We start from the raw sequence: 14,731 nt of genomic DNA on the forward strand, positions 1-14,731 counted from the left end.
TTTATATGCTTTCTTTCCTGAGCAGTTTTCAATTATAATTTAATTGTTAATCATTAGGATTGTCACCACTTGGGTTTTCATATTTTACTTTGTCACTCATAGTCCTTAACTTGAATTCCAGTACCAGAAATATATGGTAGAGAGAACTGGACTTAATATCTCTGAATCTATGGATAAATCACCTAATCTCTTTCAACCTCAGTTTTGTTATTTATAAAATAGGATAATAATAATGCCCACCCTTATTGGGGTGGGTGGATGGGATACTTTGGGAATGAGATTACATTAATTCAAGTGCTTTGAAAACCTCAAAGTGCTACATAAATGTCAATTATTCCTGTTTTCCCATAAGGATTCCAGATGGATAAAGCATGTGTAACGCATAACCAACAACACAGGCACTAAGAAAATACTTAGTAAGGAAAAGCTCCAAGTGTCAAATGTTCCTAGTGATTACAAATTGAGCAGTTATTTTATGCTATGACATTTACACTTATTGGCTTTTCTGGGTGGCTTTGAGGAACATACAGCAATAACTCACATTTATATAGCATTCTATATTGGTAGCACTTCAACTATAGTATCTGAGTTGTTGATTAAATGAATTCAGGTAAATATTTCCATTATGGGGATATAACCCCATCTTGGTGAGCATATTTTTTCTCTGCCTTTAATAGATAATTTAGGACCTTGTTGATCTAAAAAAAATTATATGCATCTACTTTCATCTACCAATGGTATTGTCAGACATATGTGGAGAGTATTGTAAGTTAGATACCACACTGAGCAAGTGTGTGTGTGTGTGTGTGTGTGTGTGTGTGTGTGTGTGTGTGTTATTCAGTATGGGAGACTGGGAAATGGAGATCAGTGCTTCTGTCTTGAGGAGACAAAGGATACCATCTGGATGATCTCTCAGACTCAGCCTTTGATAACCTATACTCCTCATTGAGGAAAAAAGGATTCTGTCTCCACTTGACACAGAAGGAATACTAGTTATAGATTAATTGTGTTACTGTTTTGCTAGGATCTCAAGTACTTCTTTGAAGAATTAAGAAATACTTTTTTTCCTATCTACTTTACGTAGAGATAGGAAATAACTGTCCCTACATGTTGGAAGCTGATATATATAGTCTTTGGGAATAAGCTTGTTATTGCTTTCTCTATCCTCCTATCCAATAGCTCTTCAAAGCAATGCCAAATGTTTTGTGGAGGCTGTGTAGTATAGTAGAAAGAGCACTATCTCCCCAATTAAAGGATCAGGGTTCAAATCTCATCCCTGATACTTATTAGCAGAGTAAGTCTGGGCAAGTCACTTAACTTCTGTGATAATTATTTTCCTCAATTATAATATGAAGAGGGTTGGCCCAGATGGTCTCTGAGGTCCCATATGGTTCTATGTCTATGATCCTATATCACAAAAAGATATGGAAACAGAATGAAAAGGGTTTTTTTTTTTTTTCCTTATGTCTCTTGCCATGGGAAAACAAGAAAAATGTCCTAAAACCTGAGTACTTTCTTTACATATCCTGTGGGAATAACTGACCTCCCAAGAATTATCTTGTTAAATGTCCCCTAATCAACCATTAGTGGGATGGTACATTACTTCTATTATTAACTTGGTGCAAATAACATTCCAGTACAAGAATTGTGGCTCACTGAGGATGCTGCTGATTCAGGGCTGGATTGGTGTGGTTGAGCACAGGCAAATAGCTGGAGAGAGAAGATTTCAAGCTTTTGGCCCTGAAAGCAAGTAGAGCTAATGCATTCCAGAATGGATTTCACTTTGTGCTAATGCCAGCCAGCTAAGGTTCATGGATAATAGCTTGTCTGGGTTCTAAAGCCAACATAAATGGAGAGACCTAAGTCTTATTGCTAGGCAGCATCTGGTTGATTTTATTGTCATAGAGATGTTTCTACTTTGGCAGAATTCTGTTTCCCTTCCCTTCATCCTTTTCATTGCTTTTAGACTTATTTTCCTCTTGTATAAATATGACTGGGTTATTCCTCTGATCCAAATTCTCTTATAATTCAATTATTTGAATTTATAATTCAAATTTATAATTCTCTTATAATTCAATTATTTGAGTGAAATTCAGATATTTTATTTTGGCATTCAAGGCCCTCCAAGATGGTAAGAATCCATATCTTTTATAAATAATGTATGTGTGTGTGTATATAATATCTTAAAATTGACAAAGCTCTTTATCTACAATTACTTTGTGATACAAATAGAGCAAAGATCATCCCTATTTTTACAGGTGAGAATTGAATGATTTTCCCAGGGTCATGCATGCTTATATAACTGAATAGGTCTCATCTGTGAAATGAAGCTTGTTTTAATAGTAGTGAGGAAACAGATTTTTACCTGACCTTTTTTGATCAAAACATGCTATTTCAGAAGTTTAAATTAGTCCTATATTCAGGTTGATATGGGACCTTTTGGAAACAGAAATGTGAAGGGACTAGTAGGGAGAAATCTAGCCCATTCATTTCATTCCATTCCCTACTCAAGCTATGGAAATTCTATAAATTCCAACTGTTTACATGGCCTCTCGTCATCAAATTCCTCTTCCTATCTTCAAATACCAGTAGCTTCAATTAAGGCTTCCACTTGAAGATGTAAGAAACAAAATATTTTGTCAAGAACACCATAGACTCAGTGATGAATGCAGGAAAATTTTATTTTACATTCTTCCAAGAATGGGTGTCTAGGTTGGTGGACACACTTTTGGAACTGCAAAGGCAGTGTTTTATTTCTTATCCTGAAGAAAAAGTCTCTCTTCTCCTTTCCCCCATTCTCCATTAATTGAGTGTTATAGAAATTTCAGAATGAGAATCTTCATCTCTCATATATTTGCACTCTCATCCCTGCCCCAAAGGGCAAAAGTCCAAAGGATTGTTTTTCAAATCTCAACCCCCACCCCTGATTATAAAAGCCAATCACTGCTTTCAAGGGGTTTTTATTCTTTGTGGGTAAGATAACCTGAGAAGGCAAAGTTCTGTTCAAATCTAAAACTCCACCCCTGATTACATTCTTTTGTGGGTTTTAATTTTCTAAATTTAAGTTTCATATCTCCAATTTAATTTTCATAGCTCTGTGGAAACTAAATCCCCATCCATTTCTCACAAAGGGAATATGTTCATCTCTGCCAATGTTTCCAAACTTGAAAATTGAATGATGCCAGTTTTTAAAAGTTATCATAGCTTACCAAAAGCAGTAGGATAACTGTATCAATAATGATGGAGAAACTATGAATAATACTTCTAAGATGGTGATGGGAATTCTGGGCCAGCTTGTGGAGTGAACTAACTTATTCTCAAGAATTGCTAAAAATGAGCCCATCCTGTTCCTTTATTAATCATAATCAGGTCAGTTCTCCAAGACTGTCTTGTTTATATAGAATGATGTGAAGCTAGAGTTTATTATTAATGGGAACTCGAGTTTCCCCAGGAGACAGTCACAGCAACTTTGAGAAACTTAGTTTTTCTTACATTATGTTTAAGACACTCTCAACATCTTAATATACATCCTTGTCCCTCTCTAGGACATGCCTTTATTTCTCCCTCCTCCCTCTGAGCTACCAAATTCCTTCTTGGTTTGTCCCCTTCCTTCCTAGATCCTGACTCTCCACTCTTCTGTCTCCCCTGAACTATAAGAAGTTGTGTCTCCCAGAAGCAAATTGCTCAGTATGACTTTGCCTTACCTAGTCACGTTTGTTTGAGCCTGTGTGCTATTCACATGAGATAGCAAATCTCTGTTATCTCTGATGGATGTCTAACTTGATTTCTAAAGTAAAATATATTTCATATTACCACTTCTGATGATGAGGTCCTGAATGGTGGGTATGATGGGCAGAAAGAAATTGAAACTTTGATAAAATTGTTCCCTGGGGCAGGCAGGAAGAAGGCTCTGATAGAAATCAATTTAATTCTGTGGTCCCACCCTCTGTGGAGGTAATCCAATCAGAAACTGGAGTTATGTCAAGTGCCTAAGAATACATTTTCCCTACAAAACAGCTTATGGCCATTAATGCTGAACCTCCTTGGGTCAGTCCGACAAGATACTGTCTAGTGGTGTCTTTTTCCTACCCCCCTCTCCCATGCCTTATGGTGTCTCTCCTCTCTTAACCCCACTTCTCCTCATTATAAGTAACTCTTTTAGGGTGTTAAGTCCCTTTCAGGATTTAGCCTGCCAGCTAAGGTTATACCTCATCCTCATAATGTATTTTTTTCTCCTGGCAAATAATTGTCATTTCCATAAAACTCCTTTCCATACTCTCCCAACTCTATTTCCTATTTGCCATTCCTGGTATCTATTGTAACTCTTCATTTTGTCTATAATCTCTTCTAAATAATCCTACCTTTTTCCCAGAGAGAATGGCCATTGTGAATCCTTCACATGACCCAACTCTTAACATTTGGTGCTCTCCTAAAGCACCTCATCTGGTGCCATGTCATTTGCTCCATCAGCCACTTCACTGATACATTTATAGCCACTTCACTATTTAAAAAGAACCTTAGACCCCCTGAATGAAGTGAGCTGTGAAAGCTGTCTCACAAGATGGAGCAGTGTTCTAAAAATTGAGTGAAGGTCAGCTGTGCCCCAGGGCCACTTTCTCCAGACTTCATATGGTTTACAAGGAGTGGGACCTTTTCTTTTTGAGACAAAGTTGGGGCTACCTTGGCATTGAAACTTGCATATAAGGTAATTTAATAATCCTAAAGATGTGGTTGGGTTGAAAGTTTTCCCTCATTTATGACTTAGAATGTGAAGTCATTTGTCCTGGTTAATCAGGGCAAAGATCCAGCCTATAGGGAGTGTTTGCTCAGGCCCCTATATAATTCTTGTCTGTGAACTGGGCTGCGCCTCTCCTTGCCTAACTGCTTGTGGGGAAGGAGACACTGTTTCTCACGAGATCATAATAAAATTCCTTTCTAGATGTCTTGAGAAATCTCCTTAATTTATTTGATTTTTTGAGCCAGTGGTCTTGTCCCCCACACCCCTTTTTCCAGTTGTTTATTTGACAAATCTTTTAATCTTCCTGGGCTTTGAGTTTCTTCATTTTTAAAATGAAGGTATTAGAATAGATGGTCTCTTCAGCTCCAGATCTAGCTCATGGTCTTGGGACTACTTACATATACAAGCAGTCACTTCATTTGCATCTCCCCATTTGCCACTTTTAGATGACTTTAGACCACATGGCTTCAAACCATGGAAAAGTAGACATTTTTTTTTAAGGATTGGGAGAGTTCATAGAAACTTTTAGAAGATCATTTGTCATTAGGACTAGAAGGTACCTTAGAGATAACAGAATTTCAGAGTTGAAAGAGCATTCTAGTCTAACCCCAAACCCCCAGATATTGCCTTTAATATGCCAAATACATGATTCGTTAGCAAATATCTATTTTAAAGACTTCTGATGGGGGATAACCTGCCACCTCTTGAGGCAGCCAGTTTCACTTGAGGATATTTCTATTTTTTAGGCATTGACCCTGATAGCAAGCCTAAATTTGCCCCTTTGAAACTTCCTTTGTTCTAGTTCTGCCTTTTGGAGTCAGATGATCTACTTCCAGTATTTCTTTGGGAAACTTATACTTAAGAGATTGGCTTACCAAAGGCTACATAGTTATTGTCAGAAAAGACTGGAATTGGTGTTTAAGCTTGATTGATTTAGATATATCTCAGTGAATGTGATCTTTCACATGGCTTCTTGAACTGTCTTATCACATACTTCATTCAGTTTGGCCCACTCTACCTGATATACAAAAATATTGTTGAATTTAATATGCTACATAAATTAATTTGACATGAACCTGTTTGTTTCAATTTCCTCAACTGTAAAATAGGAATAGTAATAATAGCAGCACCTACTTTGTAGAGTTGTTGTGAGGATTAAATGAGATAATTGTAAACTGCTTACTAGAACATAGTAAATGCTTTATAAATGCTTATTCCTTTCCTTCCTTTCCCTAATTCCTAATTTTTTTTGAGCTCTTGGATTTCCCATTTCACTAGGGGCCACTGGGAAAATCCCAGTTTGCCAAAGAAATTAGAAACTCTCATATAAAACCCTCCCCAGATCAATAAACTGGGATCTGAATCCTGTTGGACTTTGTGTTTTAACAAGTATCCCAGAAATGGCCTCAAAACACCCTGATGAAGGTAGATAGTGACTAAGGCCTGGTTTATGATCTTGCCTAATGTCACACCAGTCAGTATTAGAGTTGTCAGTAGCTTCCAGAATTTCCAACTCTTAGACTAGATTGTTTTATTTATTGTAGGCTGTTTTATTAATTTTTATATGGGTCATCGATAGCCATTTATCCTAAACTCCAGTGACTTATAAAGATTCTCTTAACAGACCTTCAGTGCAGAATTAGAGTCTCTTTCAATTCAAGATCCCTTTCAGGACCTCTGTGGCTAGATCAGCTTGACAGGGTCAGCTTTAAGGCAAATTACTTCAAACTCTTCCACCACTCAGCTCATTTCTTCCTGGGTCTCAAACCACACCCATTTTCCCCCCGGGGTGCCTAGTTTCTTGACCTTGCCAGACTGAGACCCTGAGACTCCTCGGTGTATGCTTCCCCTTTCACATATTATGAAGGTAGAGTGAGTTTGGAAGGGCACAGTGTTACTTTTCCCCAGCTATAGAGTAAATAGCTCCTGCCTGTCAGCAAAAGTGTAGAGAATGAGGACTTTGGTTTTCCCTCACTTACTGTTGACTTGGCTGCCACTGGGGACAGTCCTGGATTCCTCCCTATGCTGTTGTTGCCTAAAGTGGAAAGAACTTGGCACTTTGTGTGCTACAGATATGGGAGATGGAAGTAACAGAGAGAATTCCATTCATTCCCAAGACAGACTCGGCTTGGAAGGTCTTAATGGAGAAGTTGTAATATCAGCCCCAGGGTTATGGTGCTAGTTAGGTTTCTGGTGCCCTTGTTCTGCTTTCATCCTCAAAGTTTGGTTATTTCTTCTTTTTCCACCTTTCCTCTCACATTTAGTTGTCTGTTCAGCAGCCAAGGACACATCAAGCTTTCTGATTTTTAAAATCTCCTAAGGGATTGTGACCTACATAAGGAACTCATTTGCCTCAACTCTATCTGTGACATACTGTCCCAGCATTAGAAGCACGGGGCCTGGAGATATTTAGTTTGGAGGCTTTTGTAGGAGTTAAGGATAGATTCTGTGGAGGTGAGGGAAAATTGAAATAAGTTCCTGAAGAAACAAAGACTTGATATTTTGAGCAGATTACATTGATTTATTAAGCAATGCATAGCAATTGCCCAACAAACCAGTACCAGACTTCATCAGTTTAAGCCTGGATTCCGAATACAAGAGGAGACAAACTTTTATACATTAAAAACACTATCAAATAAAGCCAGTTAACTAAAAGGACATAATACAACTTGTCTATGAAAGGATAGAACAAGTAGTCATTAACATGATCTAGATGTATAAAGAAGTCTTCGCTAAAGGATTTTTCAAATCTTATTTAGACCTTGGACATACATTTATTTGGGGGTGTGGCTAATTCACATGTTTCTTGTTACTTCTTGTTCTTCAAAACTTGGGTAAGATACTTTCAGCCTTAGTTTTCTTCATCTATAAAATCATGAAGTTGGGCTACAATGGGCTATAATGACTTTGTTCTTTAAAACACACCTGAAATATTGTTTTAAATTAGCTCATCGATGTATTATAAAATGTTGTTATTTTGATGATTTCTTCATTTTCCTCTGATACCCCAGAAGGCTATTCACAGAGGTTCATTCTTCTACCCAGAATCACCCCATGTGCCAGCGATAGAACAAATATTTTTATTTTGAAGCCCCTTCCTCAGTGACCAAATTGTACCATTTTTCTGGTGTTTCTTTTTCAGCAAAACAAAGGTTTTTAGGGTTTTTTTTTAACCATCCTTCATTACCTCTTCACCTCTCCTTTAGGGTAAATGGAGCTTTAATTGTTTGGTTTGTTAATTTATTAAGCTTTGCTCGAATGAACTATCTTGTGTCTGACAGTGTTTCTGCAGCCTCTTTCTCAACAATTTAGATTTGCTAGAGGCTGCCAAGTGAAACAATTAGTTTTGGCTGCTTGCACTCATCTGTTTTACTGAAATACTACACATTCTTTTCCAGTGAATAGGGCATAAAAATAGGTCTTGGGTTCATTGTGGTCTTTCTGTTTTTAAAATAGACATCGCCAGCTGAGACCTGGTTCCCCACATGGTAAGATTATATCCCAAGTTTTGGCTTGGGAGACTTGAATTCTCACCATGCACATCCTGTCCCTGACAGTCCAACCTAGGAACTTGGTGGCAATCCATCAGCCTGTATCGTGGGAGATGCTTTATAACGGATCCTTGTTATCTTTGATGTAAAACAAGTCCAGGGCTTAATATGCCCCAGTTAGTGAAGTAATAATCAGTATAGCTGCCCTTACATAACCTGTTTCTTCATCATTCTTCATTCAAAAAAATGAATAAGTACTCACTGGATACAAGTGCTCTGTGACCTGGAGAATGATTGTTGGTAACAGGCAGTGTGATATAATGCATAGAACAATGGACTCTCAGTCAATAAGATCAAAATTCAAATCCTGTCTCAAATACTAACTGGTTAAATGAAGCTGAGCATATCTCTTAATGTTTCTTTGTCTAATTTTCCTCATATTTAAAATGAGTTTGGATTAAATGGTCACTAAGATCCCTTCTAACTCTTAATTCTTATTACTTTGATCTTATTATTCTGCTCTGGTGCTGTGGGGAAAAATGATTAAGAAAAGGAGAAGAAAGCAAACATCAAGTGTTTATTAGGTGCCAGGTTATTGAGCTATATGTTCACATACACATCATTTCATTGGTATTCCTGATACCAAACAGCCTAGAACAGTTCCCTCAGGATCGTCCCCTTGATTCTTGTTAGTATTGTTTGAGGAAATCCTTCTGCTGTTTGCATATATACTGGAGCCAGATAACTCTCATCAAAGTATTATAGAAAAGGGTTTTTATCAATATCTTCTCCCAACGCCTATTGGCTATATGACCATGGGCTAATCAACTATCTACTTCCCTGGGTTATTTAGGGTGCAAAAGAGATAATATATAAAATTACTTTAATGCAAGCCTTGAAAGTGCTCTATAAATGTCAGCTATTATTACAATTTTCTGTTAATTTCCAACAATTCTTTTCTTGGGCACTAGCAAAGGACAGGCATTGAGCACATAGGTTACAGATCTGCAGTCCTTTGGGAGGAACACTCAGATTAGAAATTATAGTCATATATTTTAAGGAGTCATAGGGAGTTTAGTGTCAGGATAGTAGTGGGGGTGCCTATATGTTTTGGGTACCTTATATTAACAATTCTATTCACTTGGCTAGAGGGTTCTCCTCATTTTATATTCACTTCTAGCTCAAAACTCCTTACCTACATGTGTTAGAGGTGTTAGAGATGGCAAATCAGTGGTAATAAGGTATGCTACTTGCAGAATAGATTCACTAAGGTGTAAATGATGATTGGAGAACAAAAACTGGGGAAGTTATTAAATGTTCACCTTTATTTCTTATGTTTCTAGACTGGTGAAATGATATGTAGTTTTTGCTTCATATTTGTTTTGGCAAGGAGGTTTAAATGACTCATATTATAGAAATGACCCTAGTTTAGACTAGTTAAAACTAACTAACCTTACCCTAAGAGTAAGTTTTGTGACAGAAGCTGGGGATGCTTAAGTTGAGTTGATCACTCAATGATCACTATTGTTGTCTTTCTGTCAATTTTTATTCTTTTTCTTCTCTCCCATCCTACATATGTCCATTTCTGCTTCTGGGGGCCACAGTTTATGTTCTTGAAGTTAAATCCTTAGAGAATTATTTATTTTGCTTCCCTTTTTAAAAACCCTTCTTTGTAGAGTTACTCCTCTTTATCCATCTACTTCTCCTTAACAAACTTCTTTCTTTGGGGATCTAAATGCTGAGACTCTGCTCTCCTGCCCCCAACTCTCCAAGAAAATAAGATAATAACTGTGACCTTGGATTCCTTAATTTCCTCTGCATCTCAGCTTCTCTATTTGAAAAATGAAGGGGATGAGGGGGGACACATTTGAATCTGTCTCCTGCTAGGTTGTTGGACTCTCCGACTCTCTGTGTCCTTGTAGTTGTTTGAAAAAGGACTCAAATGGTATAGTATAAAATTATTGGATACTACTTAAATGCCTCTGTATCATGGTGATGGCCTAATTTGGTACTAATGTGATACTTTTTTCTCCTTACCTCCCCTCTCTTGCCTTCCTCCCCCATCAGCTGGAATACTAACTTTGGGTTCAAAGGTTCCCTTCTGGAATGCTTGTCTGCCTAGAAGAAGCATCTAAAGAAAGATTCCTATTTGGGGTAAGCTGCTGGTCCTAAAAAAGCAGCAACTCCCCCCCAACTTGATATAGTATCCAGCTTTGAGCTCCTCCTTTGCATTACAATTTCCAGATCAAAGTCAAACCTATTCCCAAAAATCTTGGGACCCTATTTCCGAGCTATTTTTAACCAGCATGCTTATTTAAAGAAAACATCATCTTTGTGTTGACAATATTCTTGAATAGTATTGTGGTAGCTCTAAATATGCTTAGCATATAGGATGGTTCACTTAGCAAATAGGGCCTGTTTAAAAAATACATCAAATAAATGTAGAGCACCTACTATGTGAAGGTGTCATGCTATTTAAAATTACATTATAACCAATGTGAAGTGACTTGTTTGCAGCATGATATGATGGAAGGGACATTGGTTTTGGAGACTGAGTCCTCATTTATACAGATGAGGAAACTGAGGCAAACCAGGGTCACGTAGCCTTTCTGAGGCCAGATTTGAACTCAGAAAAAAGAGTCTTCCTGATTCCAGGCATCACATTTTATTGACAGTGTCACCCTGGAGTCTAAGGACTTGGATGTAAATTCTGTTTCTAAAGCTTAGAAACTGTGTGACTTTGGGAAAACCACAACCTCCCAGAGCCTCAGTTTCCTTCACTGTTTAATGAGGATTAAACTGAATATTTTCTGAGGTCCCTTTCTATCTCCATAATCTGTGATGATCCATCTGTGACATCTATAATGATCTTATCACTTTGGACTGTTTAAAGTTCTAAATGGCGGAAGATAAAACTATTTTTGCATCTTCTAAGACTTTATTTATAATAGGAATGGAGATGACTTTGCTTTGGAATTATCTGGCGATGTATTAGTCAAGTTTAAACTCTCTAACTCTTCCTGATCCCTTCAGTTTGCCTCCTGAAGCCTGGGTAAGGATCTGTAGCAAAGCATGTAAGGAAACCCCTAAGATGAAGAGATTGGCAGTGCTCTGGTACCCTGAACTTTATCAAGCATGTGATCTCTTTTGGCCCCAGTGGTGTTGCCCTGCCACTTTATTGAGAACTGACAGAATAAAGGTGGAGACAAGGAAAAGAGAAAAGAGATACCATTTTGAGACTCGTTGGAACCAACTGGACCAAATTAAAACCCCATTATCTGACCTTCTTAATAAATTGGCGGGGGCAGACTTGCTTGTTATTCTGTTCTTTGCCTTTACAGCCTGCTTTCTGCTCTGATCAGGGCTAGGAAATAGAGGAAATGAAGGATACACACTGATCACGAACCAGTGGCTCACAGCCAACTCAAATGAGGTGGAACAATTAGAAGAGAGAATGGTAGCTGATAAGCAGGAGAGTGGAGAGAGGAAATGGGAATGTTTCCTAATCTGTTTAAATGATGATTAAAAAAAAAAAACCTGACATCAGAAATAGCTTATTTGACATAAACTTAGGAGAAGGGGAAAAAAAGGCTTCCCAATCAATTGAGGCTCCACAAAAGGACTTGAATTTAATAATCAGTGACTTACTGGTCAGAAAAAAAATTATCAATGTTATCAGTTTATCAATAGTGATTGGGAGTAGTGTCTTCCCTGAAACTTATAATACACCCATCTCCAAAAACTCCCATTTTACATAGTATGGAGTGTTGTTCCCATCAACGAATTAAAATACAACTCATCCTATGCCCTGTGGGTGTTTGCTAGGTGTAAAAAGGCAGTTAGGTGTTGCAGTGGAACTTGGAGTTAGGGATACCTGAGTTCAACTCCTGCTTCAGATATGAGTTGTATGGCCCTCAGTAAGTCACTTAAATCTCATTTTGCTTCCTCATCAATAAAATGGCAAGGGGGAGAGAAAGGAGTGTAATACTATTACCTAAAATGGTTGATGTAAAGGACTAATGAAAGTACTTTATAATTGTATTTAATTTATATTTTAACATATTTAACATGTATTGGTCAATCTGCCATCGGGGGGAGGGGATGAGAGGAAAGAGGGGAAAAATTGGAACAAAAGGTTTGGCAATTGTCAATGCTGTAAAATTAGCCATGCATATAACTTGTGAATAAAAAGCTATAATAAAAAAAATTTTAAAAAGAAAGTACTTTATAAACTTTAAAGTGATATATAAATGCTATTACTACTACTATCACCAACATCATTATTATTGTCAGTTTGTCAGGTTGTACTACTCAGAGACATTGCATCCTGGGTCATCACCAGTTGCCATTGGATTCCAATGAGTGTAGAGGAAAGAACTGTTTGGTGGGGTCAGGAAACTAGATGTTGGGATCCTAGGTTTTTATCCTAGATCTGCTGTTTGGGGATGGGAGAGAGGGGCACTTCAAGTCCCAGATTTTTCTTCTTTTAGGGAAAATCTAGCATAACTTAAATTAGAGGGAATTGGGAACAGACCCTACTTGATACTATTCCTCTGACAGGCTCCAAGTGCTTCGAGGAGGCCAAAAAGATTCAAGGAAATAACCTGGCTACTTCAGATATTTAAAACTAACATCTGCTATTTAGCAAGGCAGCTGAGATTACACAAGGATTTTTCCATTGAAGGAGCTGATGATGGGGATATTGTGCTTGCAGAAGAGCTAGAATTTTGAACCAAATAAATGCCATGTGTTATTAGTCTTCAGTTTTGACAGACATACTATCTAAACATATACCTGGAGATTAAGTAGTATTAATGGTTGACCGTTGCTCCTCAGTAACCCCCTTTTATAAAGACTTCTGAAGTTTTATTGGTACCTTTTTTTTTTTTTAATCAGTCATTGCTGGTAATCCCTACCCCCTCCCTCACCCTATAATAACCCCTCCCTAGCAGCAAAGAAAAATAGTTAAAACAGTGTCCTTGTCTGGTAATATAGATTATAGTTTGTCCTTCTAGACCCATTCCTTTTTCTTGAGAACAAGATATATTTTACTAGATGTTTTGTGTGGTCATTACTAATTTTTTAAAGTAATTTTATCTTGTAATCTACATCTCATATCCATTATGGCAGATTTAGAAATAGCTGCTGGGAGGAGGGGTAGTAAAGCAAAGCTATGTAGAGTGCAAATATGTTGATTTTGAAAAGTAATTTTACTAATGAGGTCTCTTCATAGTCATCTCTGGAAATTTCCCCCCTTAATCTGGAACTGAATCTTCCCTTGTAGCAAAGAAAATTGTTAAGCTGTAATATCCAATTCAATGTCCTTGTCTGACAAAGTATACATTTTGCCCTAGTAAACCCTCATTGTTTTGCTGAGTGGAACAAGATACAGAGAGGATTTTGACCAGGGCATTGAAGGAAGGATTGAGGGAGGGCTTGACATGAAAGATGGATTAATAAATCTGTTGTTCTTACTGACAAAGTTTGATTAAATTTTGTTTTTTTATTTCTTCCCTTTTCTATGTTTCTTTTCTTAGAGTCAGATGGATTTCAGCATTGCATCTTTGTCCATTCAAGAGCCAAGTGGCACAAACCAGAATGAATCAAGACAACTCTCCAAAGTCCCTCAGGGTGCCCAGGTCCCCAAATCCTCTCAGGGAAACAAAACAGCAAGCATGGACGGCCTAGGGTCCATGTGGAAGGAGGAAGAATCCTCTTTCTGGAAGATAAATGCAGAGCGCTCCCGAGTGGAAGGACTAGAGTCAGATTTCCAGTCACTGACTCCTAGCCAGATTAAGTCCATGGAGAAAGGGGAAAAGGTTCCCCCAGGCCATTATCGGCAAGAATCTGTCCCTAAAGACAGAGAAGTGGCCAAAGGAGAAAGACCCAGTGGCCCTTGGCAAGAGAAATTTGCATTCTCCAACGCGAGTTCTGAAAAGGAAAAGGTCAGATCTGGCCAGTCTTCAGTTGGCTTGCTGGATGATGGCTTCCTCTATGAGCCTGTGGCGAAGCTATCTTTATCTGGCACAAAAATGGAAGACACAGAAGATGCTATAATCTCAGAGTCCAAGTCCACACAGGTTAGATGGTTTCCCTCACTTTCTTGGCCTTCACTCATTTCACAAGAAGAATAGCTGTCCATTGACAACACATACAAATGTACATTTATAAACACACCTGTTCTTCTTTTAACAAAAGCAACAGAATAGTAGGTCCAGGCTAGGGTTAGGAGAGCTAGGCTCTTGCTCTAGATTTTACTACTAATATAACAAGGTTAATTGTGTACTTCCTTCTTATCCATGGGCCTGCTTGTCTATAAAATGGGTGTCCCTAATATCATCCCATGCCTGTTTCCTAGGGAGGTTTTGTATAGAACACTAGGTAAGAAAGGAGTTATCACTGATGTGACGGCAGAGGAGGTAAGTATTTCAAGAACACAGCTCTGCTTGATGCTAAAAAGAGACCATTGGGCTGCATATGTTCAATGAATAATGATATCCTG

The 14,731-nt window shown here is 37.9% G+C and overlaps 1 protein-coding gene across 2 annotated transcripts in view; it reads left to right on the plus strand.

Annotated features, from left to right (window-relative positions):
* C4H1orf198 (chromosome 4 C1orf198 homolog) overlaps positions 1-14,731 on the plus strand; it is a 44,328-nt gene that overhangs the window by 18,160 nt on the left and 11,437 nt on the right. For both annotated transcript variants that reach the window (XM_023502070.2, XM_012547980.3), the window contains one exon: positions 13,767-14,309. In XM_023502070.2, the coding sequence (XP_023357838.2) occupies positions 13,767-14,309 (543 nt within the window). The remainder of the gene's footprint in view (positions 1-13,766; positions 14,310-14,731) is intronic.

The sequence above is a fragment of the Sarcophilus harrisii genome, chromosome 4 (genome assembly GCF_902635505.1).
Source record: "Sarcophilus harrisii chromosome 4, mSarHar1.11, whole genome shotgun sequence".
NCBI classification, from domain to species: domain Eukaryota; kingdom Metazoa; phylum Chordata; class Mammalia; order Dasyuromorphia; family Dasyuridae; genus Sarcophilus; species Sarcophilus harrisii.